The 25,753-nt window shown below is 44.8% G+C and overlaps 2 protein-coding genes across 5 annotated transcripts in view; one reads left to right on the top strand and one right to left on the bottom strand.

Moving 5' to 3' along the window:
- Window positions 1–224: 224 nt before the first annotated feature.
- On the bottom strand, window positions 225–15,183 carry ANGEL1 (angel homolog 1). 4 transcript variants are annotated; one of them, XM_074996732.1, is made up of 10 exons: window positions 14,952–15,183; window positions 11,736–12,335; window positions 10,675–10,901; window positions 10,310–10,379; window positions 9,305–9,738; window positions 8,397–8,523; window positions 7,507–7,617; window positions 6,428–6,497; window positions 5,743–5,906; window positions 225–4,421 (listed from the first exon to the last, which is right to left on the bottom strand). In XM_074996732.1, exons 1-10 carry the CDS (start codon window positions 15,013–15,015, stop codon window positions 4,261–4,263), a joined length of 2,028 nt encoding a protein of 675 aa, XP_074852833.1. In that variant the 5' UTR covers window positions 15,016–15,183; the 3' UTR covers window positions 225–4,260. The 4 variants fall into 4 exon arrangements, with proteins under 4 accessions (XP_074852833.1, XP_074852834.1, XP_074852835.1 ...); XM_074996733.1 differs by having other exon boundaries at window positions 12,192–12,335; window positions 14,952–15,146; XM_074996734.1 differs by lacking the exon at window positions 14,952–15,183 and having other exon boundaries at window positions 11,635–11,751.
- A 7,164-nt stretch (window positions 15,184–22,347) lies between these two features.
- Window positions 22,348–25,753, top strand: part of LRRC74A (leucine rich repeat containing 74A) — a 34,278-nt gene continuing 30,872 nt past the window's right edge. The window contains exons 1-3 of the mRNA XM_074997516.1: window positions 22,348–22,358; window positions 22,519–22,670; window positions 23,929–24,104. Coding sequence (XP_074853617.1) covers window positions 22,348–22,358; window positions 22,519–22,670; window positions 23,929–24,104 — 339 coding nt within the window. The remainder of the gene's footprint in view (window positions 22,359–22,518; window positions 22,671–23,928; window positions 24,105–25,753) is intronic.

The raw sequence follows: 25,753 nt of genomic DNA, 5'->3' as shown, positions 1-25,753 counted from the left end.
GCTGCCTGCCACAATCCCATGCTGCTCAAAGTGACTGGCGGCCCTGCACCACATGCGCAAGGGAGAGGCAGGCCTCATCTTTCCTCATTTAGTGTACCAGGCATCCTATCTTCTTTCCAAGCATTGGTGTATTTTTTTTTAAAAGTTCATTTGCACTGCAGTCACAATAAGCGATATTTTCAACAAAACACACAAAAGCACTTCTCAAGGAGGGCTATTTCCACGTCAAATTTTTACTTCCAGCTATTTCAGCAGCAGAGCCATCCAAAAAAGGTTGCACAAGAACACAAACTCTATGCCTCAAAATTTAAAGAGAGTCTAGTCTTCCTTGGGTTATCGCCAGCTTTAGATACATTTTAGTGAGACTGTAACTTTTTAAAAAATATTAAGCTATTTAAATAGTTGGTCAGATTCTCGTATAGGTTACACTGGTTAAAATCTGGACTTTCACATTTAATTGAAGGTAGTGGAACTACTCTAGATATATATTTGTATAACTTACCTTTTAGAATCAAAGCCAATGTCTTTGCAGTTAAGCTCTGCAACCTTATCTTTACCTGGGATTATCCAATGCAGTACAATTTGTTGCATTAGTTTTGAATGCCTTAATTTTTCCAGTGTGTTTCTTCCTAAGCATCACTTTTCATTCTTTCTTCTTCTGTGTGTTTCCAGGTTGTGAATATATTAGTACAGAGTGGGCCATTTTCAGTCTCAGACTTGCTTACCTAGGACCTTGAACCAATCAGGCATAGAAATAGACGTTCACACGCAAAGCATTATATGGATTTGTTTGTTTGTGAATGAAGAACCCCGCATGATAAAAAAGTTAAAAGTATTACAGCAATTAATGCAATTGTTAGATCAACCAGCTATGTGAACTTGTGCACAATTAAATGTACCCCACCAAACCAGGCCACCCCAAAATCAATACAAGTTGGGGAAAAAGTAATTTTATAAATACACAAGAACAACTGCAACTATGGCTAAACCCACAAAGGGATCTGGACTGTTGCAACACTTAACTTTTAGACACCTAAACAATCATGGGAACAAAATGGGATCCAAAAAACCTTGAGTTAGACACCCTATACAATTAACTGGGAATGACAGGCACCTAAGAACTGCTCCATAAAAGCCAGGCTACTGCAAAGAGCTGCCTAAATCAGATGATGTTGATAAGCAGGGTGCGGTCTAAGCACTTACCCTCTCACAGAGTTTGGCACTTAAGTCTGGGCTGCCAGGAGGCACCTAGCTTTATCTGTGATCCACAGCTGGGAACCCCTCACCTGTAATCATGCAGCTTAGGTGCCTAAGTGTTTCTTGTGAGAATGAATTGTGTACCAGGGAAAGAGGAAAGAGCTGGAAGCCCCAGCCTCCTTCAAAACTTTTAGACCCAAGGCCGGGTTCAATTCCCTCCTATGTCTTGTAGGAAAGGATCTGAACATACATTTTCCATGTCTCAGACAGTGCCAGAGCTTCAGAACTATGGAGAGATTCTGACTCTCTCTGGTCCAATTAATATTTAATTAAAGAAGACCTGGTTCAATCAGAGAGATTGGGACAGCCTGATGTGAGTCATTCTCACAGCTCAGGGGTTAGAACACACTTCTCCAGTCTGGACTGCTTTGGATTTAGAAGTGAGACAGTGAGGCAGCAGTTCACATACCCACTGGGGGTAATAGGCACTGGGAGAATTTCTTCAATGGAAGTTTAAGCACACTGTATAGGCAGCAGCTGAGGTGGACATTAGAGATTGAGTAGTGCATAAAACTAGGACTCAGGTGCCTAAGTCCCTTGGTGAATCTGCCCCTCCAATTCCACTCTACCACAACAGATTTTTGAACAGTGCATGCAAACAAATGGACAACAGAATCCTACTCACCCACCCTCCTCAGCAGGGTAAAAATGGGCCAGGCAGGCAGACATCAACCCCAGCAGCATGGGGTTGAGAGGAAAAGGACATACAAGTACAGTTCTTTGTTACCCCACAGTAAAGAGAACTTGGGATCCCAATAACAAAGATCTGGTTGAGATACTAAGACAACACGAAGTTTGGACATAAGCTCTAGGAACCAGCAACAGCTTCTCCCATTTTCAGAAGACAGACTGGTGGGTTGAACTCACTTTAGTTTAGAAGCTATTGTAGAATCACCCAAATGAGCTGTGCCAGCATGGCACCAGGCATTGCGGCTTTTGATGTGAATGCCTTGTTTAGAAAGATTATCATCAAAGCCCAACCTCTCCCCACTACCCTTGCACAGCTAACATCCTACCCTATCATTCTTCCACACAGCTAGCTAACAAAGCCTTTTGATCCAATCAGAATAGAACCAGGCTCTGGGAGGATGAGGCTCTGCCCTCAGGAGCACCAGCACAGAGTTCCCTGTAAGATGAGTGCTTGGGCAGCCACTGAGGAGAGATTCAAATGCTGCCCAGCTGGTTAGCACAGTGTCCAGAGCCAGTAGCATATATTTCTACTGGTGGTGCACATCTGTACATGCCTCAGTGCACATAAAATGTATTCTTCACATGGATGGAAAAAAATAGAGGGAACATTGCCCAGCAGCCACTCTTACTGTGCACTTTTTCTGAAATTATAAAAATTTATTTTTCAACTAAGATGTTTAAGAAAGTAACACTTAAAACGCTGAAACCTCTCCAACCATTATTCAAAACAACCCAGTTAAAGTTACTGAAAGCTTCTTCCCCCTCCCCCATCCAAAAAAATCTGGCTAAGATGGGGTCAGGAGATTTCTCAGCCCCAGAAGTGAAGTTTAAGGGTGGAGAACTCTTGTACTAACCTTCTTCTCATTCATAAATATTGAACACCAACAGTCAAGCCATGCTGATGAATCTGACCTGCAGAATCCAGCACCAAAACCCCCACAATGCTACTAGCAACAAGCCACGGCTGATTGGTGATTATATCACATGTGACAATAAGGCCACAGTAGGATACAAGTATTGAAGCTTTGGTTCCAAGTCCACAGGGCTCCAAATCCCACGCAGAACAGCCCCAATCACCTTATGTCTCTTTATAGGCTAGACTCTGGAACGGAGCAATGATATGCACATAAAACATTTTTGGCCAGGAGGACACTGCAGTACAGATTATAGACCACTGGTCTGCAAAATGTAGTCAATCAAGGCTCAGGGCAGAGCAGACGAAGCGTCCACTAAAACAGAAAGGAAGCGGCTATTCCTACCTATGGGTCTACTTCCTCTGGCACCTCTTCTCTAACATTATTCTGGGAGCACCTGTGACCACAGCCCCTCAGCACTCATTCTTATCAGTCCATTGTTCCTCCTGCGTGAAACCTCTGGTAAGGGACTTGGCAAACCCTTCTCCATCCTTATAGGTGTCAAGAGAGGTACTAGGAACTGTTCTGAAATGGTCAGGAAGATGATGAGGGAGCCTACTGAAGGATCTCAGATTTCTGCGGTGGCAACTCCAGGGCTTTCTATTATGGTTCTGGAGAACCAGCACCTCCATATCACACCGATCCTTTTTTCGGACCTTAATGATACAGGGGTCTCATAATAATAAAAAGCTCCCCACAGAAAATTATGGAAACTTCAACCTCCCACTCTGCTGATGTGTGTGCTGGGTGTAGACGTGGGTGAACTTGATGGAAATTCTCATTAGGTGTCCCTAGGCAAAGGTTATTTCAATTCCATTTTCAAGGCATCATCAAGCCCCGTCCTGTTTACGTTACGGGTGGCACAAGGGATGCTTGAGTGAATCCAAGGGGATTACATTCCATACACTGTTGCTGGGAAATCAAAAAGAATTGCCATTTTGGTGTTGCAAAAGATGATTGGGAGCACCCCCCTCTTCTTCGCAGTAAGTAGCCAAACTGAAAAGAAAAAAAGTCATTAGCCTCAAAACTGCATCTAATCTTTCCCAGGAGCAGCACACAGCCAAGTAAACCAGTGGAGGTCGTCATGTGGACTCTTGCAGTGTAAGAGCATCACAGCTAGAACATCTGCAAGAAGCAGCAGGATCAAACAGACAAGGACGTTAATTGTCAGGGACTCTTTCAGAAATAGTGCAGCCAGAGAAGAACTGGGTATCAGCCAGCAATGGAGTTCCATGGTGTAGCAATTCAAGGAAATGCTCAACATTCCTGGCCCCCTCAGGCTCCTGTTACATGAAGCTGCAAGGGGAAGTGGAAAGGAAGTTTCCTTTGAGCCAATCAAGGCTCTGAATGCACAATTTCTGTATTCTGCATCCAGTCCAGTTTGTGTAATCCCATTCTCTCAAGCACTGGATATCTCCAAGCCAAAGCTAGCCAGCAGACAAAGGTGATCAGATGAGCAAAAGGGATTTGGCAAGCCATTTGCCAACCACAGGACATCTTCAGAAAGCAGGGATAGGCGTCCAAGCAACTTCAGGGTTCCATCTTTATAGAACCTGCGACCTGAGAGAGGAACAGGAAGGACACATCAGATGGAAACTGCAGCTTCATGTTCAAATTCCTTGCACAAACACAGGGCGGTGAGAATATGCTACGCTGCCAGGGATACAAGGGCATGTCCACTCAAACAGCCTATACAAAACAACATGTTCCCTTCATGGTTGGTGCGATGGCAATAGACACCTAGACAGCTACTGACAGATGGATTTATGCACTGGCACACAAAGAAACTGCAACAAACACTGCAGTCATCATGCAGCTGCTCACAGGGAAGCTCTTGCTAGTTGCACTCAAATTCCCAGAGGTGAATTTAGGTCTCAACTTGATGAGACGTGTGTAACACTGGCTATGAAACGTCCCTTAACCATGTCAGTCCAATGAGCCATTGGCTCAGGAGAAACAAAATTTGACTTGATGAGACTCTTCACGCTTTGTTCCCATGCCACAGTGACTCCGATCTGGAACTTTATGAAGTTACTTGCAGAACCTCATCAACTCCTTCAGTGTGAAGCTTGCAGGGGGTATCACTAAGAGGTGAAGTGAGGTGCCTCCTATGCGACTATGCTTCCTCAAAGGGCACACCAGGGCTACCAGGGAAGCCCAGATCTCAATGCCAGCCACCTGTGGGGCTGGGCCAGAGCTATCTGCTTGTGAACTCAAGGCAAAGTATTGGGCAACAAGAAAGTAACATTCCATTCTACTTTGACTTGCCCTGAAAGACTATGGCCAGGCCAGGCAGCACTACTGTACAGGTTGTACCTCCTAAAACTGGCACTCCCTGGTCTGGTAACATCCCTGGCCTAGCAGGACTGGAAATTCCTGGACCAGGGAGCTGGGCAGAAGAGCAAACCAGAGCCAGGTGCCGGCAACCGGTTGGGTCTGGGACAAGAGCTGGGGAGCTGACAGCCACAGCAAAATGCAATTGGAGGGCTGGGGAGCCAGCAGCTTGGTGCCACAGCCAGAGAACTAGCTGCAGCAGGCCAGGGAGCAGAACCAGGGAGGGATTAACTCCCCTGATCTAGCAAAATACCCCCTTTGGGACCACTCAGGTCCCAAGGGTGCCAGACTAAGGAGGTGCAACCTGTATCTCATTTAGTCTGCCATAGAGATGCTGCCTGGGAGGACAGCATGTCTTCACGGTACATCACTCAGCCCCAACTGGACACGCACACCTGACAGTGCACGCTTCCACATCTAATGAGCAACTCCTGTCCTGGTGGAGACATACTGCACACCATGTTGAGCTCTATTTTGCTACATCACACAGCTTTCTCCTAGCATGCTAAGGATAAGCACTCAGGAGGCCCCTTGTTGCCACACTTACCCCCTTTGTTTCCATTCTCAATGGGCTCTGCTGAATAGAAGATATAATCAACTGTAGCACCAAGGCCCATGGGCATGGTTGTGACCTCAGGGCGACCCTTCTGGGGCAAGAAATGGCTATAGGCCGAGGTCAGATTCAGCCCATGCTGGATAACACCTGGAGACCTGCAGAGAATAAACAGATCTCCTGTGTGCCACATGGGAGAGAGGATGCAAAACTCAATGCTGGAATCTAAGCAAACTAAATCACCTTCTTGATGCAGCTATTTATAGACGATTTCTACACATTTTTCAGTACCACTGAGGGACTATTAATGCCAATTCTACTAAGACACTGAGTAGACAGGGGCTCCCTCACCACCAAGATAGTTCTGACAAGGCACTGCATTCCTGACCCATAACACCAACCCAGTGACATAGCACCTCGCAGCTACTACAGCAGCCTGGCATGTATCTGACCAGCTGCAGACAATTTTTTCAGATTCTTGCCCATTCCTTGCAAGAATTCTTGCCCATTCCTTGCCCATTCTTCTTCTAGCTTGGAAAAGGGACCAGGGAATTATTTTAACCTTTATGTTAATTTAGCTTCCTGTGCCCGTTATTCAAGCACCCCACTATGGCCACTCCAAGGAGGGATGCCACTAGCTTCACAGGAGCCAGCGGAAACCTCCCTCCTTCCAGGTTACCTTGGGAAGAAGAGCTCTGGATCAGGATTATTCACCACAGCAAGATGCTTAGGCCAATGTGCAGGTCGGTCTGAAAAGGAACAGAGAAATTCCAGCCAGACATGCCACTGAGCCTGGAGCAAACTGCTCTGTCCATTTTGAGTTTAAAAGCTCCTCCCGCAACCCAAAAAGGTCTCTTATTCCTGTCTCAACAGTTCCTTCTTATCCTAAACATGGCCTCATGGCTAGGCACCTCAGGAATGATAGTACATGCAGGGAAGTCAGGGCAAAGTTCCAGAGCTGAATGCAAACCATCCTGGTCACAGACAGGCGGCTCTGAGTACAGTGATCCTGAAAGTGTAACAAGTTGATACCAGGCCAAAAACCAAGTCAAAGCCCTACACCTCTAACTCTGAAAAGGTCAATAGGACAATCCAAAACCAAATTAGTGGAACCAACTTATCCAAGTCAATCAGCTCCTGTGCCTACAGCTGCAGACATCACCATTGCTCTGAGGCTTATCCTTGTGGGCTTGTATTACCTCTGCTGTCAGACAAACTCAGTCACAGAATTGGGATCATGAAATGGCTTGCCGGCCCAGAGATGAGGAACAAGAACAGAACCAAGCAAGTCAAATGGTCCAGAGATGAGAAGATGATCTGCTTCTTTAACAGCAGATCTAACGGCAGCTTGTGGTGCAGATGGTGAAGAGCCATATTAACACGGAGACTGCTCAGGCGTCACCACGGATTTCTTCCAATAGACTTGGAAGCACAGAAGGAATGGAAAAATATTTGCCCTTCTCCAAAACAAAAGGAGGACAGAAAACAGACTGGACCCTGTGGCATTCCTCTACACAGGGTTAAAGCACATAAATCAACAAATCAAGACTTGCAATAGAAGGAGCAGATCAGTAGCTGAGAGCTGCTGCTGAGCCCTTACGGAATTCACCTGTGACCCTGGGAGTAGGCTGGCATGCCTTTTTCGGGACTCATCCACCCAACAACAAGCCAAGGCTGGTCTCCACTTGTTGGCTTCAAGTCTTGCTCATCTTATGTCTGCAGAAAAGATGCTGAAGTGGAAAGAACTTGTTACAGTACCTGGTTTAACATCTGTCACACCCTCCAGCAGAATCAGATGTGCCGGTCGTTCACAGGCAGCATCACAGAAACGGAACTGCATCAGGAAGTCCCGGCTGTACTTGCGTCTGTCTGCAGAGCACAGCCAGTTCAAAGGAAGAAATTAAACAAGAAATCAGCTGTTTAGCTTTCCATGACAAAACCAGTACCAGAACACGTGAATGCCACAGTGATTGGTATAATACAGGTACCAGAATATAGAACAGACATGAAGACTGAAGGGGAAAACACAGTCTAGACTGCAGCCCCAGTTACCTACTGCTGATGCACACATCACTGTGGTATATGTATGCTTCACATTTCCCCTTCCCAAAAAATGGCAAGATACCATTCAAATTCTAAGCAAGGAATTTGAGGTGTTAATGGCACAGAAGTTTGAAGGAACTCCTGATTGAACAAGGAAAATAAGATATAGGTTCATATCCACCCAACTTTCACCAAGAACACCCTGGCCTGGGCTCCATATATTGAAGTATCTCTGGAGAGCAGAGTGAGTGGCTAAGGGGGCTCTACACCACCCAGTGCTTTGAAGAAAAAGACAAGGCCCTCCAAGTTTACTCCAAATATGACTATGATATGTAAAGTACTGTGGGATATTCAGTGGTCAGCATGTCCTGGGAGATGGTAAAACCTCAGGCTGAGATAAGTTGTGAGGCATATAAGTGATACAGTTGGTATTCTGAGGAGAGAGAGTCCTTGGCAAGGACACTACCTGGTGTAGCACATTCCCCAGCCCTCCCCTGGAGGTTATGCAAAGGTCCTGCCAAGAGTGGAGAGGACAGATGAATGAACAGGAGCAAGAGCCACGAAGCAATCATCTTTGTTGATCCCCCATTCACACCACAGCTCACCTGATTTCTTTGGCTGGCAAAGAGTGACATATTGACAGTTATCTGTTATACCCAGACAGCTGTGCCAGAGTGGAGTCGGCAGTTTCCGCTGGTGCTGCTGGTGGGAGAAATCTTCTTGTCCAGAAACCTGCAAAAAGGCATCGGGGAGAGGTAAGGGGAACAAAGCAGCAGGAGGAAATGGTTAAAGCAAGGCCAGCAACATGCTCAAAGCAGGACCCTCATGAAACAGGCACAGCACTCATACAGAGCCAAACCCCACTTGCATAGAATAAATATCATATAAATATGTGGTGCACCTACAAGCTGTGAACAGGTAGTAAAAAGGAAAGTGGGGGGGGGGGGCCGGGAAGGGGAAAAATAATTCTGTTTGAAATATTTTGCTCAAACCCTTTTGAAAGCTAGTGCTTGAGAGCAAGCAGGGTACATGGGCTTAGGTACACAGCCACAGAGAACCTGTAAAGGAGCTGTACTTGCATCGGTATATATTTAAAGAACAGAGCTAGCTTTAGGCCCAACATTTAGATAATACTTCCATGGACATGAATTTGTGCCTCCCCTACAGTGACTATCACTCAAGTACAACAGTGATGGATGAGTGAAGCAGAATGATGAACTGACCAGTCCAGTTTCACCATCTGAGTGAACAACCCCCCTCCCAAAAAAACCAAAGAGGAAACAGTAGTCAAAAAGAAATAAGACGTTAAAAATTCTCTTTGCTTTGGTAATCTCCACTGTTGCTAGGAGCAAAGAATACAATTTATTGTATGTCTTTGCATTTGATGCTAAATAGGGCTCATTCTTTAGAAGAGGAAGGAGCCTTATAATAGCAATCAGAGACATGACTGCATAAATACTCCACTCACAGCAATCCAAAGAGCTGTTCCATGCCATTTCCTATCTACTCCTACCTTCCAAGCTGGCATCCCATGGTAGAAGAGCTGGCCATTCCGGATGAACTTGTACAATGGGGAGTCAGGCACAGCATTCAAGTCCCCACACAAGATGACAGGACAGTAATTGCCCTCAACAGTTTTTGCAACCTTGTCAATCTCTGCTAGGAGCAAGGCCATCTGTGCAAGTTTGATATCTCCTCGGCGGGGATTATACAGCACATGAGTATTAGCCACACACAGGGGTCTCGTTGCCTTCTGTCCTATACCCTCTGGGAGTAAAGGCTGCAGCAACAGCACTAGACCCACATTGTCTCTGTTTAGGATGTCCAAGCCAGGACGGAAGTATTCTACAGGGCTGGCACTGATCAGCTGAAACCTGCTGTGTTTGTAGCAAACTGCGCAGCCATCTGTCTTTTTTCCTGTTCTCCGTTTGTATACGCTCACAAAGCCTGAAAAGAAACCACCACCCATCAGAAGGGCCCAAATGGCCAGGAACATGGGGTCCTTTTTAGTTAGGTGTAGCAAAGTACAGGAAATCTGTTTTGCAGGGTTTAAACAGCAGGGTTTAAACAGCTCCCACTATTCCCCTGGGGGCGGGGGTGTCCTGCAGCCCTGCATACCTCACTGGCAGGAAGACGTCCCTTACACTGGGTTTGAATTTTCAGCCCATTCTTCTAGTTATGCCCCCAGGGATGCCTTAATCACTCTCTCTTCCTCTGGCTCATCCATATTCTTGTAGGCAATACCGTCCTCTTAGCCATCATTTACCATCAAGTCTTTGTTATTCTCTGTATAAGCCAGACCCGTGATGAGTTTTGTTGCTCTCATCTCCCAGTCTGGGGTGGGAATCAATTACAGCAGAAAAGGGACAACAATTGAATGGAAGCATATATCTTCAGACATGTGGCCATCCAAATCTAGGGTAATGGTTACTTCTGTAAATAGACAGGATAGCTCTGGAGACATCAACATGGAGTGTTCTCAGAAAGTCTCTACCAAAGAAAAAAAAAGGGGACATACCCATCATTCTGAATGTTGGCTCCAGCTGCTCCCAGTAGTGGTTCTCCTGCACTTCCTGGAGACACAGAACCTGGAAGGAAGGTACAGAGCTAGATAATTGCACCAGGAAGTCTACCCCCATATAGGCCTCATTTCTAGGCTTCTTCCAGATTGCACCATACAGGCTTTCCCTCCTCCCAAGGACTGCAGTAGGCTGTCCTGCTCCCACTTCTGCTAGATAAAGCTGAGCCCCTTCAATCAAAGAATGGATCTGAGCAAGATTATATAAGCACATAACCAGAGATCCCAATAATCTCAGAGGCACTGGCTTCACACCCCAAAAACTCTGGTGATGTGTGACATGGAAGGACTTAGGTACTACTCACATCAGGGTCCCAATGCTGGATCTCCTGCAGTAGGTTTGGGAGACGATAGCTCCAGTCCAGGATATCTGGATGGCAGTGCTGGTAGAGATCAGGACTCTGCTCTACCAGGTCCTGGGCCAGAATGTTGTAAGACATGACTCGGAATTCAAATAGAGGCCCATTGTCTGAGCCCAGCTCTGGAACAACAAGCTGTGAAGAAAGATCCTCCCAGTCCCTCCATAAAATCTCTATACACAAGAGAGAAGAAGACAGGGTCAGATCTATGCTGGGTATCCTTTCCTGTCCCATTTCCTGGAATACTTCTGCTGATTGGAACATAAGGATTGGCTTTTCTCTTGTCCCCTGAATCTGGGCATTTTGAACTCTAAATGTGCCCTTGAATTAATCTCAATAGCTGTCAACAGGGATGGGATGGCAAGGTCCTAGTGAGGAGAAAATACTTTGAAAAAGTTTAACCATTTTCTAGAGGCCATCTCCAAAATGAAGTAGGCAACCTATGTTAATTTCACTGGAATTGTGATTAGCAACCCTAGACAACCCAAATAATGTCTGAAGCCCTCACATTGAAGAAAGATCACTTTTACCATTTTCATTACCAGATGCAATCAGCTTGATATGGAGAGAAACAACCTATGCCTAATGGACTGCAAGAGCAGCTATACCCAGGTCACCCAGGATTTAGTATCCCTATGCAGGGAGATCAGAAAGTTTTCCTACCCTAAATCAGTGTTTCTTAAACTTTTTGAGACCACAAAACACCAAAACAAAACAAAAAAATGCAGAACACCTATCAAAAATTTCTTAAAAGAAAAAAAAAAACCTACCACACAGCTACATATACATCAAAACCAAAATAAAGTAAATTAATCAGGTATCACAGCAATGAAGTAGTAACATAATATCCGGTTTTAACAACAGAAAATATATACCATTACTGTATTTTTAACACCCGCAGCACACCTGCAAGTTGTTCCTGGAACACAGTTTAAGAAACACTGCTCTACATAGTTCCAATTTAGCACCACGGGTTCAGAATCAAATAGGGCTGCTTTACTACTGACCATGGTAAGGTGTCTCTGCCGGGAAAGACTGGAAATGTGCTGTGTCATAAAAGGACCAGGCTGTGGTTTCCATGGGCACTATCTCTGTGTCATGCACTAAGCTCCAGCCCAGTACAGTAGTATTTTCTTCCTTCCTTTCCAGGGCTGAAGGGGCACAGCCGCTAATCTGGTGATCGGTCTGTGTCCTTACAGCTGCCCATGCTGCACTGCCCACCACAGCCACACTTTCCTCTTCCGGTAATTTTGCCAGTGTGATTGCAGCATGTTCCTTTGGTTCTACAGGCATTAAGGTACGTAGCTCATCAATCTGCTGATCACTGCACCACGTGACCTCTGAAGCCACATTCAGGTTGCTGAGGCTGGTCATTAATAAATCTGAGTCTTCCCGCCAGTCACTGGGCAGTGTGACTGACACCCTCCCCACAGTTGGTGTGCTCTCACTGCTGTGTAGCCTACCAGCTTCCTCCTCTGGCAGCTGCTGTAGCAGAGCTTCCTGTTCTTCTGGGACTTGCCTCCTACTCAGAACAGAAGAGGTGCCCCCTACCGGGGTGGTTGGGCTCTTTGCCTGAAGCACATTCTTTCGACATGTAAAGAAAGCATCTGTCAAAAAGTCAATACAAGACAATGGTTTAAAATCCATGGCTTTATTTGCAAATTAGCTCATTTAAACTAGAGACGTAAAAGAACCATTTCAATGCATCAACAGCACTGAATGGCTGATCAGAAAGGATTCACTGTTATAGTTTTGAGTAACCAAGGCTGTCTCTTGGACCTTTAGCTGAGCCAGTATGACCCCTTGACTTCTGTGAAGGGATGCTGATTTAAGAGACAGGAAAGCTTTAGGCTGCTTTTATAGTAATTATTTACACAATGCAGTAGGTGGTCAGCTAAACAGTATGTAAGTTACTCGCTCTTCTTTGACATCTTCCATCCAAATGCAGCCACATTTAGTCACATGGGGCAAAGACATCAGGAGGGAAGTTCTAGCAGCTGACTTTTGGAATGGATGATTTTTCAGGAAACGAACAAGGGATCTTCAGCTGACAGGATGTTTAGTTCTCAGGAATTTGCATAACTGCAGAGACCCAATATAAAAGAACCATTTTGCACTGAATTGTCTTTAAGAAAGAGAGTGGAAAGACCAACAGAGAAAGCACAAACATGGAAGCTAAAGATGGAAAAGCCCCCGCAGGGAAAATTCTATCATGAACGAAACCATGGTCTGAAACTAGGAAGACTATGACAAAAACTCACCCAATGGGAGTGCATGACCTCTGGAGTGGGCCAAAAATCTTCTGTGCACACCTAACAAATAATATACTAATTTCACTAGTATCTCCCCTAAACACACTTCCAGATCATTGAATCATAGAACAATAGAGCTGGAAGAGACCTAAAAAAGGCATTGAGTCCAGCCCCCTCCTCTAAGCAGGACCAAACACATCAGATCAGCCCCACCAGGGCTTTGTCGAGGCGAGACTTAAACACCTCCAGGGATGGATACTCCACTGCTTCCCTAGGGAGATCATTCCAATGCTTCACCACCCTCCTAGTGAAAAAGTTTTTCCTAATGTTCAACCTGGACCTTTCCAACCGCAACTTGAGACCATTGTTCCGTGTTCTGCCATCCATGACCACTGTGAACAGCCTCTCTCCAGCCTCCCTTCAGTAAGCTGAAGACTGTTACCAAGTTCCCCCTCAGTCTTCTCTTCTGCAGACTAAACAGTCCCAATTCCCTCAGCCTTTCTTCATAAGTCATATGCTCCAGCCCTCTAACAATTTTGGTCGCCTTCCACTGGACCCTCTCCAGCGTATCCACATCCTTCCTATAATTGGGGGCCCAGAACTGGACACAGTACTCCAGATGTGGCCTTACCAGAGCCGAACAAAGAAGAATAATCACTTGTCTGGATCTACTGGCAACGCTCCTCTTGATGCAACCTAACATGCCATAAGCTTTCTTGGCTACAACGGCACACCGTACACGGCACACAGATGATGAAAGCATTTAGGTCTTTGCTAATATCTCTGTGTATTCATATTTCCATTACTGATTAGCAGTTTGTGTTGTCTGCAAATCATTCATTTCCTTGATTGTACCTTGCAGATGGTCCTCCATGCCCTGCAACTGGGGACCTCTGCTCTATTGCTGGTAGTCAGTACTAGCCAAGAGCAGCCTGTCTCCCCAGCAGCGCTGCTGCTGCCTATTTTTTGCATGATCAGAATTGGCGTTTCCTGAGGAGGCCTGAAGGAGCTGCTCTCCCCCGTAAACAGTGGTCAGGGTTGGACCAAGGACCTATAGGAGATGGTCAATTAACCACTCCACCAAACCTCCAGTCTCTCTTTTAAACCCTCCTCTGAAGAGGTATCAAATTAGATGAATGGGAATCTTTACTTCTTTAAAACGCAGAGAGCAAGTGAGAGAAATTGAGCAATTGTTACTTCTGCCAGCTTTAGAGCAGTTTCAGAGGCTTCTCAACAATGCCTCCATCTTCCCAGAACTCTGGTTCCAAATGGGAAAGCATCTTAAGATGTTCAGCAGTGATCAAGTGAAGAGCTAGGCAGTGGGCCCCTTGTTAGTTTCAGAAGCTACCTCACTTCTCTTCAATGCCCCCCTTTCATTTCACTACTGCTTAAAGCCAGATACCTGCTACTCAAGCCCACCTTCCTCCCCTGCCATAATTTTAGCACTGCTGCTAGATCTATATAAACAATCATACCTGGCACTATCCACAGCAGCCTGGGGGAAGTTAGAGGGGACCTGAGAGGTCCTGGGAGAGCTGGTCTCTCTGGGATGAGAGCTGAGTGTCCCAAGAAAGCCTGGGAGCTGAGGGGGTCACCCTGGAAAGCGGGCAGGCTACTAACCCCTCCCTGGCCTGGGACCTGGGGGGGTGGTCATCCTGGGAAATAGGGAGGCCAGTAAACCCCGGCCCAGGAGCTGGGGGGGGGTCACCCTGGGGAACGGGGAGGCCACTAACCCCCGGCCCGGGAGCCGCGGGGGCCACCCCGGGGAAGGCTAGCGGAGGGCGGGCTCGGGGGAGGGGCTGTCGCACGGGGTATTTAGCTTCTCCACAAGCCGCTGGTTAGGGAGCTCTGCGGGAGCAGGGCCTGTTCCGCGGGCTGCAAGCCGAGCTCGGGCAGCACCAGCAGCCCGCCGCGGTCTCTGTGCAGGGCGGGCCAGGGGCGGCGCGGTGAGGGCTGGGGGCGGGTTATTACCTCGCAGGGCCCGGAAGAGCCGCGCCGCGGGCAGCAGCAGATAGCAGAGCACGGTGCCGATCATGCCGCCCGGCCCGATCCTCTCCCGGCTTTTGCCTGCTTCCCGGCCCGGCTCCGCCACAACAACTGCAGCGTGAAGCGCGGGCGGCCCAGCCCGGCCTCGGCACAGCGCGGCCTGGTGTAGCAGGGAGACGTTCCCGGAGGCCGAGCGGGGGGTTAGCTGAGACCTGGGCTCCCCGGCTCTGATCGCCAGTCCAGCCCCGCCCCCGCCGCTCGCAGGCCCCGTCCCCACCCCCGCGTGCAGGAGCCTGCGCGTGCCGCTGGCTGGGGCTCGCCCCGTTTGGGCTGAATAGAGCGCGGCGCTGCGGGGCGAGTTGGGGGCCTGCGCGCGTGAGGGTGCTTGGACGGGTCTTGGCAGGGGCTGGAAGAGTGGGTGTGTATGCACGGAGGGGCATTAGAGAGAGCTGGGGGCGCATTCGGGGGGTACCTGTGGCCCCTCGAGTGGTGGGCAATGCGGTGTTCCCTATCACAACCTTAGGCCCAGCACCAGCTTGTCATTTGGCACCTCATGTCTCTTCCCCCTCCTTAAGTCGGGAAGCCGGGACATGGCCCTGTCACCCCTGCTGGCCAGGCTCTGAGTGCCCCTTGTGGAGCAGGCTTGCCCAGTGGACAAGCGTTGACAGCTCTGCTTATCTGGCAGGCGAGACCTAGGTTGGTGGGCTCCAATAGCTAATGATGCTGGGAAGGGGCCACTTGGGCCATGGAGATGGCGCTTTCACAGACGTTTCCTCTTACGTGAAAAAAACTGTCCAGGTAGAGAACCATGTACCACAAAGAGGTCATATCCTGGACAACTTGGATGTACAGTAGCCCTACTCCTATCTGCTTAGAGCTGTGCATGGTATTTGGTGGAGAAGATCAGGCAAGAGCAGCACGGAGTAGTACACCTCTCTGGGCTGATTAGTACATTGATGTAATAATGCTGGGTGCTTATAGAAACAAGAATTCCATCAACTCCATACAGGTTCTGAATTCACAACCCTAACTGTCTTTTTCACTCACAAAAGATTGTCATGTCTGGTGGCATTCTCTAATGGCATCTAATCTGTCATGTAAGGCATGTGCAGAACCAGAACATGATAATTCACTGAAGAACACCCTAGAATGCTCCCATATTAAATAGGGATAAGATAATTTTTAAACACACTTAAAAGTGTTTGCACATGTATTTTCAAACAAGTTATCCCATATCCTTTGAAACTCAAAACAATAAAACAAATAGTCTTATGAAGCAATTTTGCAGCTATCAGGTCATTTTAGGCATGTACCATTGACCATGATGCCTTCCTAAGTTTGCAAATGTAATTGTTCCTCTTCAGGTCCTTATGAAATACTGTACAAAATCTGAATAGACTAAAGTAGTCTGAGGCAGGTGATGTCATCATATATAGCCTTGATGAACCTACAAACATGTCCCTCCACCTTTCCTTTAATGAAAGACTGACTGAAGCTCTCTAAACTCAGACTCAGCTGATCACAATAACATTGATGCCCATGAAGGTTGAAGTCCGTCACATATTGAAACCAGATAGGTTTCAGATTTTTAATATGGTAAGAATGATGAATGTAGCAAAATGTTGAAACCCTCTCTTTCTAGGTGACACAATCAGATAAAATTAAGTACCAACATGCCTTATTACTGCAAGTTTACTCTTGGGCCATGTCTACACAGAGACTGTCTTCAGCACTGTTGTGGTAGTGCTATGCCAAGCAGGATTCTCAAAAATGCAAATAGCTTCTCATTTCCATAATCACACAGATCTTCCTGCTGGCAGAGGCTGCTGCCAGCAATAAACAGGCCGTGTAGATGTGCCTCTGCCAGCAAAATCCCCCACTGTCGCCCAGCCCCTTATCCCTGATTTTTTTCAGAGATAAGGGGCTGGTGACAGAGGGAGTTTTTGGCCCATTTACTACATGGCCCATTTACTGCCAGTAGCAGCCTCTGTGGGCAGGGTGATCTCATGTGGCTATGCTAATTAGCCATGTGATTATGCAAATGAAAGCGATTTGCATTTCTGAGAACCTTGCTGAGCATAGTACTGCTGGCACCAGCACCGAAGAAGGACTCTGTGTAGATGTGCCTTGATGTTTTGTAGTAATACAAAGAACTGGAAAGACTAAATCTGCTGACTGTATCTGCAAACATCCCTAAAAAACAACCCCATCACCTGCTGATTAGCACATTCATCAGATCTTCATCAAAACAACTCTGAAACCTGTAGCCTTTTAGGATATTGCTGACACATTGTTAACAGAATCTGTACTGACTGCATCAAAACACTGAATATGATAAAATCATTACTGAGCTGTATATTATTTTCAAAATAATAGTTTTGTTTTAAAGCCACAGACAAATCTTTATCCAGGCATGAATCCACCAAATCTACTATTTGCATAATCACACAGATCTCCCTGCTGGCAGAGGCTGCTGCTAGTGAAAGGACTTCCAATACCATCTCACAATCTTTAACACAACAACTGCTGTGAGGCAGAGCCATTACTATTGTCCCCATTTTACAGCTAAGGCACGGACAGACTAAGTGACATGTTTAAGGGCATACAGGAAAACTGTGGCAGAGCAGGTAACTAAACTCAGCTCTTATAACTCTTAGGCCAGCATCCTAACTACTGGATTATCCCTCATTCTACAGAAGAGGAAGCTGATAAGCCAGCAGCAACAGGCTACTGAAAGAGCAAATGATAATTGGGCATTTTTTAAACAAAGTATATCTTTGAGAGAAGAGGTATAGAATCCAAGAACCAACCAACAGTGGCACAATCACACTAAAAGTGTTTCCCAAAGTGTGGTATGCATACCACCAATGGTACATGAAAGGATTTCAAGGGGTACACAGCAGAAAATAAATTACTAAAAATCAGGAGATATGCACTGAGAGGGCACTGGGATAGAGGATATGCTGATAAGGCTGAAGTCCCAAAAGGGGTACACAAATGTTTTACATTTGAGAAACACTGCACTAAAACATGAGTATCACAAACAAGCATAGTATCACAAACAAGCAAATGTCTGAGCAACCAAAATTATAATGCTCACACTGAAAATTATTCACAAAACCAAAACAACGACCTTACATTTTAAGGTCAAGACTTCCATTGGATTATGTCACACTTTACAATTCTACACCAAAGTATAACCCTCTTTGAACTCTGACAAATGGAATGTTTGAGAGATTTATGTAAACCATGGGTAAACAAAATCACCAACGTTTCTAAAGTACCTAGTTTTTTTGGGACAGGGACTTTATAGAGCACTGGGCTAACTGTTGTAGTGAAGGACTGCTCCTAAATGTAGTGAGTATAGTTTTCCCCTACTTTTATCCAAAAGTCTCCTTCGTTAAGAAAATGATTTTGCCAGTCTTTTTGAGTGGTCACCTACCACTGTAAATAAATAAATGAAAAGCACTGATCCAATTCCTCCGACAATACACTGGACCCTCAACTTTAGTATCAATTAAGGTTTGCTTACATAAATAATAAATACTCGGGTTTGAGGCACTTCTAGGTGCTTATATATCTATGTACAGTAAGCAAGTAATATATATAGTATTGTATACACTAAACAAATTATTCAATCTGTTCAGAACATGGGGACTAATAAACCAACTTTTGCCAAAAAAAAAAAAAAAAGGACTGTGAGTTCTTTAAAGACAACAAATGGTCAGGACTGAGTTTCTCATCTGAAAATGTACCAGGTGCAGACATTGATTCACTAGTGACTCTGAGGGGTGAGTACCCAATGCCATCTTACTAACACCACTCTCTGAAAAACTTACCCAAATGCTGACCAGCCGTGATCCTACTAAGTGAGATCTGATGCATGGAAAGACTGATGAAACATGGCTGCAGGATATCTTGTGGTAAGTTTCATCTATATTGAGTCACAATGTCTAGATGAGGTCATGGAATGCTTGGGAAGAAATGAAAGAGGGGCCTTGTAAAAACTTCCCACAAGATCCAGGCAGCCCCAGAGCCTAGTAAATGTGACCTTTCTATTCAGAAACAGTACAAATCAAGGCGACAAATCTTGTAGATGCTTACTTCTGGAGGTTTTCAGAGATTGAGAATTAGAGTCAGAAGGTTGTAGAAGGGGTTTTGTATGAGGAGGTCATAGGGTGTCAGACAGAGATGACTAAACGACTGACTTGCAGAGGAGAAAAAGCAAAGTAACAAGCAGCAATCTCAGTGTGGTGACAAGAACATGCACCATGGATCATGAGTTTTCTGACTCTGAGGAGGATGAAGGTGCAATATTTAATTATTAATAAACTGTTTTTAAAATAAGGAAAACCATCTGAATCCCCACAGGTGTTACCGCTGGTGTCAGAGGCCTCCATGTACGTGTAAAACTTCTATTCCCCACTCAGACTGGGCAGTTAAGTAGATGCTGGTGAAAAATCAGAAATCTGCTGAAATTAACTGGGATTTAGAGTACCTATACACTAAGCTATAAATGTAGGAGCTACCACATGAGAGCAAACTGATGGCCCATCAAGTGTGGGATCTCTGTCAGATGAGAATACAAAGCTCTTTTGATAGGTAGTGAAGTCATTATCTCTGAAGGAAAGGAGGGACAGAATACTTTTCTGTGATCCTTCTGTTGACCATCATACTTATACTCTGCAGCAGAAAGGTCCATATCCCTTTATACTATTATGACCCAAATCCTAGTGGAGTACAGTTGCTCTTATTTATTTCTTCAGTAAGACTCACCCTTGGATGATTTTTGGCCACAGTACAATCAAGTTTTGGCTTTATACCTTAATTACTTAAAAAATTCACTTAATTTTTTTTAAAATGTACACGAAATTGAGCCATTGTTAATACAAGCCAAGACTGAATAGTTATGGAAGTGCCAAGCATTCATACACACATAAGCTTTCCATACAGATGTAAACAGAATGCTGCTGTGAGCTTCTGAGACAAGCAGTAAGTGTGGCACCTGCCATGATTGAGGGGCAGCTTTGTCACAAGATTTAATTGTCTAGGTATTTGGACAAGTGCATTTCTGTGGTTGTGCTCCATGGATTTGCATATGGGCTTCAGGAGTGGGCCTTTTGTAGACCCACTGCAGCTGTGATAATGTGTGATCCTAATTCCACTAATAAAATTACAATACAATGAAGAAAAATCATAGAGTTGGTTACAAAAATAGGAAGAGGGGAGGGAAAGAATCATGAAAACCTTCATGAGATTTCATGTTTTACGACCCCTATTTACTAATTTGCTGCCAGTTTTAGTGTCCAGTAACAAATAAAACTTGAATTTAGCATAATACATTTGCCCAACAATAAACATGCCTGTTTGGGCCTTGCAGTGAAAACGAGCACATGAGCAAGGATGGGGAGACCAAGTGATGGGGGTGGGATGGTGCAAGTTAAGGTGGGGTAGAGGTGGGATGACAGCAAAGGATAAGAGTATTGGGTGTTCAGTTTTCTGGCATCAGTTGACAACTTTAACTCCATCTCACTCCAAATCCTCTTTCACAAACATGTTTAAAATACACTGATCAAGAGAATTTGTGTCTCGGGGGAAGTTTACCATAATGCTACCCTGGCAATACTGGTAATCTGGCTAGATAAAGGACATGAGTCTCCAGAACTGTCAATCTGGCATCTTTCACTATATTATTATTATTAATTGTACATATGGATATAATATTAATATAATTAATAATAATACAATGTATCAGAGAGGTAGCCATGTTAGTCTGTATCTTCAAGAACAACAAGAAGTCCTGTGGCTCCTTATAGACTAACAGATATTTTGGAGCATAAGCTTTTGTGGGCAAAGACCCACTTCATTGGATGCTCTGTTCTGGTCTGGCTATGGTCTGAAGAAGTGGGTCTGTCCCACAAAAGCTCACCACCTAATAAATTATTCTGTTAGTCTTTAGAGTGCTCCTGGACTGCCTTTTTGTTCTGATAGGATATAGACTAACACAGCTATCTCTCTGTTACTATTTCATAACGAAGAGTTTTATAAAATGAAAACTCTTCCCTTCTCTTTTCTTGACCAACACTGTAGATGTACTGTAACTTCTACAGAGCCATAGGTGTACGTGGCTTTTCACAGGCAGTTCTGTGCCCCAAGGAGCCAAATCTGGAGACTTTACTTCACAGGAATTACTCAGGTGGCACCAGACTGGTTGCTAGGTTAGACACAAGGGATGTCACAGAACAGTGAGAGTCTCGTGAAAGTGAAGAGTCGGTGTTCAGATCAGGCATTTTATCATTATGTCCTCCTTTCTCTTGAGAGGACCTTTGGGCATTGCCACAATACAAATAAATAATAACAATGAAAAACCATAAGAGAAAGTATTGTATGGCCCCACCTAGTCACTTCTGTTTGGTTTGTCTTTGGAGTTGTTTATGCAAACTTTAGAAATACTCTTTTCTTTCTTTGCTCCTTTGCAGAAACACAGTTAGCAAACAACTCTTTTGAACAAGCAGTCTGGCCAAGGGCCTGGTTTGTGGGAGAAGGGGAGGTTTGGACTGGAGTTTGGTTTTCACTGAATGGAGTGAGTGAGATACTCTGTCAACTGCCACTACTTGCAGTCATCCTCTGCGGCTGGACAGCTGAACTGTGGATTCCATGCCAGGCTTTAATATTGAATAACTCCTGAGAAGGGGGATAAAATTACAGGTCAATAACCCAGTCAGTAAAGGGAAGTAAGAAATCAGAGAAAAAAGCAGCAAAGAGGTAACATACAAAAAAGCCAAAGATAAATTGCAACGATTTTTGTGCCACTTGTTGTCCAGAACTCAGCGTGGTGACGTTACTCTCCTTGGCTTTTATAGCATTTCTTTCCCTTTCCAATCTCTCTTCCTAATTGTAAAATAAATTATGAATCGGAGGTGAAAGAGACTGTATCACATCCACTGTGATCTGGTAACCAGTCTTGCTCCTGAGTGACAGCTCCATCCTCATGTACAGTGGCATTCAAACCATTTCTCATTTGCCTTACTTGAAGTACACAACGAAGCATTCTCTGACCGATAGCAAAGGCAGCATGCAGGCTGAAAGAAAGCCCGTGGAAGGAAAAGTTGAAAGTAATTGGTATAGTTTTGTCTTAAGGGTTAACAGAAGGGCTGGGATGCAGAGGGTGGGAGGATCTGATTGCCAGTGACTGGGTGTTTCAAAAGTAAGAGAGAGGGAAAAAGCAGGTCACCAGAATCAGTAAATGACTAGCCTGAAGGAACAAGTAGCCCTCCATAAACTGGGGCTAACAGCTTACTGGAAAGTTTGCTCCAAAAGATACCAAACCATTGGGTGTCCAGGTACCTCCAGCTCAAGTGAGAACATCCACACACCAGTAATGGCTTCCAAGTGAGTATAGTGCAGTGGGGGTATGCACTTAGAGTTGGGGCTGGGGAAGAAAGTACCAGGAACGTTTTTAAGGGGACCATGAGATTCAGTGAAGAGAGAGAAAACTTCTGTCTGCAGTCTGTTCTGTGCTGTTGCAGATGCTCTAAGTTTGCATTTGCAGAATAAAGCTGTTCAGTTTCATTCCAGACCAGAATGAAAAGATGTCTGAGGGCAGCCTGTCTGTGGAATCCCAGTTGCTTGGTGACCAATCCAGCAGCCCAGTGGAGGAAAAGACGAGGCCAGATAACTCTGACACAGACCTGGAAATTGAAGGTGAGCATTTGCTGGCTAACCTTTCAATGAAGCCTTTTCATTCACTATCAGTGCAGCACCTATTAATAAGAGATTAATATAAGATGTGGAGTCCATGCACAGGGACCAAGGACACTACCTAAGGAGGTAACTAGTAAAGGGGTGGTTAATCAAGCCCTGCTCACATTTTTTATAAATGACAAAGCCTAGGATCGGCACTTTGTTAATGTTCTGTAAGTTGAGAGGAGAAAGAAAGAAAATTAAAAACCAGAAGAATGTAAGTAAAATGAGCTGTTTGAGAGAGCCTCAAATATAACTGGCAAAAGCACTTTAACTACAGTAGAGTTTGCGCTAAGGGAAAACCATTGCGATATGAGAATACAATTTCTAACCACTGGCTTTGATGAAGAAAGTCCAAATAACAGGGTTTAATGGAAACGAAGCCATCAACTATCCGGTCTGTTCTACTGCAGCTGTGTCAGCAACTTCCGGTGGCCAAAATAATGACAATGCAGAGCTTCTTTCTGCCGTTTGCAAACAAAAGTTTTGTGGGCTGACCAGCCTCTTCTGGCACTATCTGCCACAGGCTTCAGTTAAGATTAATAAAACAGAGTTTCTTTGGCTGATGTCAGAGGTGCTTGTTTAGACCAGGAATGATTTAGGCGCACTCCGGGTTTCTGATGTTTGATGTGAGAAACCAAAGCATGTTTTTGACAGTCAAACATAGAAGGAATAGGTACACGATAAGTTCTTCCAGAGAGCGGATGTCTATAAAAGCAGAAGTGTTATTCTTGTCCTGTGGCATTCCATTTGCCCTCAGCTTAATTCAACAATGCCAAATTAGACATAGGCCAGCCACAAAAATCCTAGCCCATGAATCTGGCTTGACTTGTTGACTGAAAGATTGAATTTGACTTATGAATCTGAAAGTATGTGGAGTGAAGTCTCATGAGCACAAAAAGCACATGTGGCTTTTTGGCTCCCTGCAAGCCTGGCAACTCCTGGGATGCCCTGGTCTTACCCATCTTCACAGTTGAGGGGGAGAGAAAGGGGAGAAATGCCAAAGGGAGAAATGTATAGAGATTCTTACTAGCTTGACTCCCTTGGGGGGGTGGGGTTGTTAGGCTCGTGCCTTCCAGGCTTTCCTGCTCAGGTAACCTGCAAACCCCTGAAAGGAGTCAACCAGGTCTCTCTACAGATGAAGAAGTAGCTTCAGGGAGAGTGGGAAGAGAGACGGGACACTCAGTACACTGCTCACAAGCCCCCTTTGTTTCTGTAGATATTGAGAGGTCCTTTGCAACCATGAAGGGTGAGGAGATATATTTGGAGGCTTGCAAAATTGTGGGGGTGGTGCCTGTCTCTTACTTCCTTCGGAACATGGAGGAGCCTTACATGAACCTGAACCATCATGGTCTAGGACCCAAAGGCACCAAAGCTATTGCTATTGCACTGGTGGTGAGTACCCGGTCAATGGTGGAGCTAATGGTATCAACCCAAAATCAACAGGCATACTGGGCTGCTCTCAATTTTAGAGGTTAATATTTAGTCGGGGGAGGGGTGCATTAATCTACATTATCCTTGTAGGAGCGCTGAGAAATCCCACCATTTCTAACCCTCTAAACATAAGAACATAAAAATGTCCATAATTGGTCAGACCAATGATCCATCTAGTCCAGCATCCTAACTTCCCACAGTGGCCAATGGCAGATGTGTCAAAGAAAAAGAACAGGACAGGCAAACATTCTGTGATACATCTCCTGTTGTCCACTCCATGTTTCTGGCAATCAGAGGCTTGGGACACTCAGAGGACAGTGTTGAAACTCTGATCATCCTCACTGATAGCTACTGATGGAGCTATCCTCCATGAACTTACCTAGGTACTTTTGAACCCTTTATAGTTTTGGCATTTACAAAATCCACTGGCAATGAGCTCCACAGATTGATTTTGCAGTGTGTAAAAAAGTACTTTTTTTGTTTGTTTTAAACTTGCTGCCTATAAATTTCATTGATTCCTGAAATTTTTTGCTTGATGTGAAGGAATAAATAAGATTTCTCTATTCACATTCTTTAAACCAGTAAAGATTTTATGGATCTGAATCACATCCCTTCTTACTCATCTCTTGTCCAACCTGAAAAGTCCTAGTCTTTTTAATCTTTTCCCATATACTTTTTGTCGGCTCTTTTTCTGTATCTTTTCCAATTCCAGCAAATCTTTTTTGAGATGTGGCATTCAGATCGGCATGCGGTATTCAAGATGTGGACTTACCATGGATTTGTATAATGGCATTATGATGTTTTTTGTCTTATCTATCTCTTTCTTTATGGTTCCTAACATTCTGCTAGTTTTGTGACTGCCACTGCATTTTGAGCAGATGTTTTCAAAAGAACTAGCCACAATGACACCAAGATCTCATTCCTGAGAGATAACTGCTAATTTAGAGACCATCGCCTTATATGTATTGTTACATTTTCCAATGTGCATTACTTTGCATTTATCAGCATTGAATTTCATTTGCCTTTTTGTTGCCCAGTCTGCCAGTTTTGTGAGATCCCTTAATGGGATCTCTCTTTGTAGTCTGCATTAGACTTAACTAGCTTAAGTAATTGTGTACCATCTTCTAATTTTCCACCTCATAGTTTACCTTTTTTCCATATCATTTCTGAATAGAATAAACAGTACTGGTTCCTGCATAGACCCCTGGTGGACATCACTATTTACCTCTCTCCATTCTGAAAACAGACCAACTATACATATCATTTGTTTCCTATCTTTTAACCAGTTACTGGTTTATGAAAGGAACTTTCCTCTTAAGACTGCTTTCTGTACTGAAGAGCCTTTGGTGATGGACCTTGTCAAAAACTTTCTGAAAGTCTAAGTACACTATGACAAGTTTTAGCGGTAGCCACGTTAGTCTGTTTCAGTAGAAACAAGGAGTCCAGTGGCACCTTAGAGTATGTCTATACAGCAGCCTTGTTCCAAAATCAGCTATTCCAGAATAGCTACATTCAAAAATGCATTTTGAAATAGCACTTAGCTATTTTGAAATACATTGTCTAAACACACAGAGCCTATTTCAAAATAGTCATTGGGTGCACTAAGCCTC

This window comes from Carettochelys insculpta, chromosome 6 (assembly GCF_033958435.1).
Source record: "Carettochelys insculpta isolate YL-2023 chromosome 6, ASM3395843v1, whole genome shotgun sequence".
Taxonomy (NCBI): domain Eukaryota; kingdom Metazoa; phylum Chordata; order Testudines; family Carettochelyidae; genus Carettochelys; species Carettochelys insculpta.
Note: the sequence above shows the minus strand (reverse complement) of the source record. Positions and strands in the feature narration are given on the sequence as shown.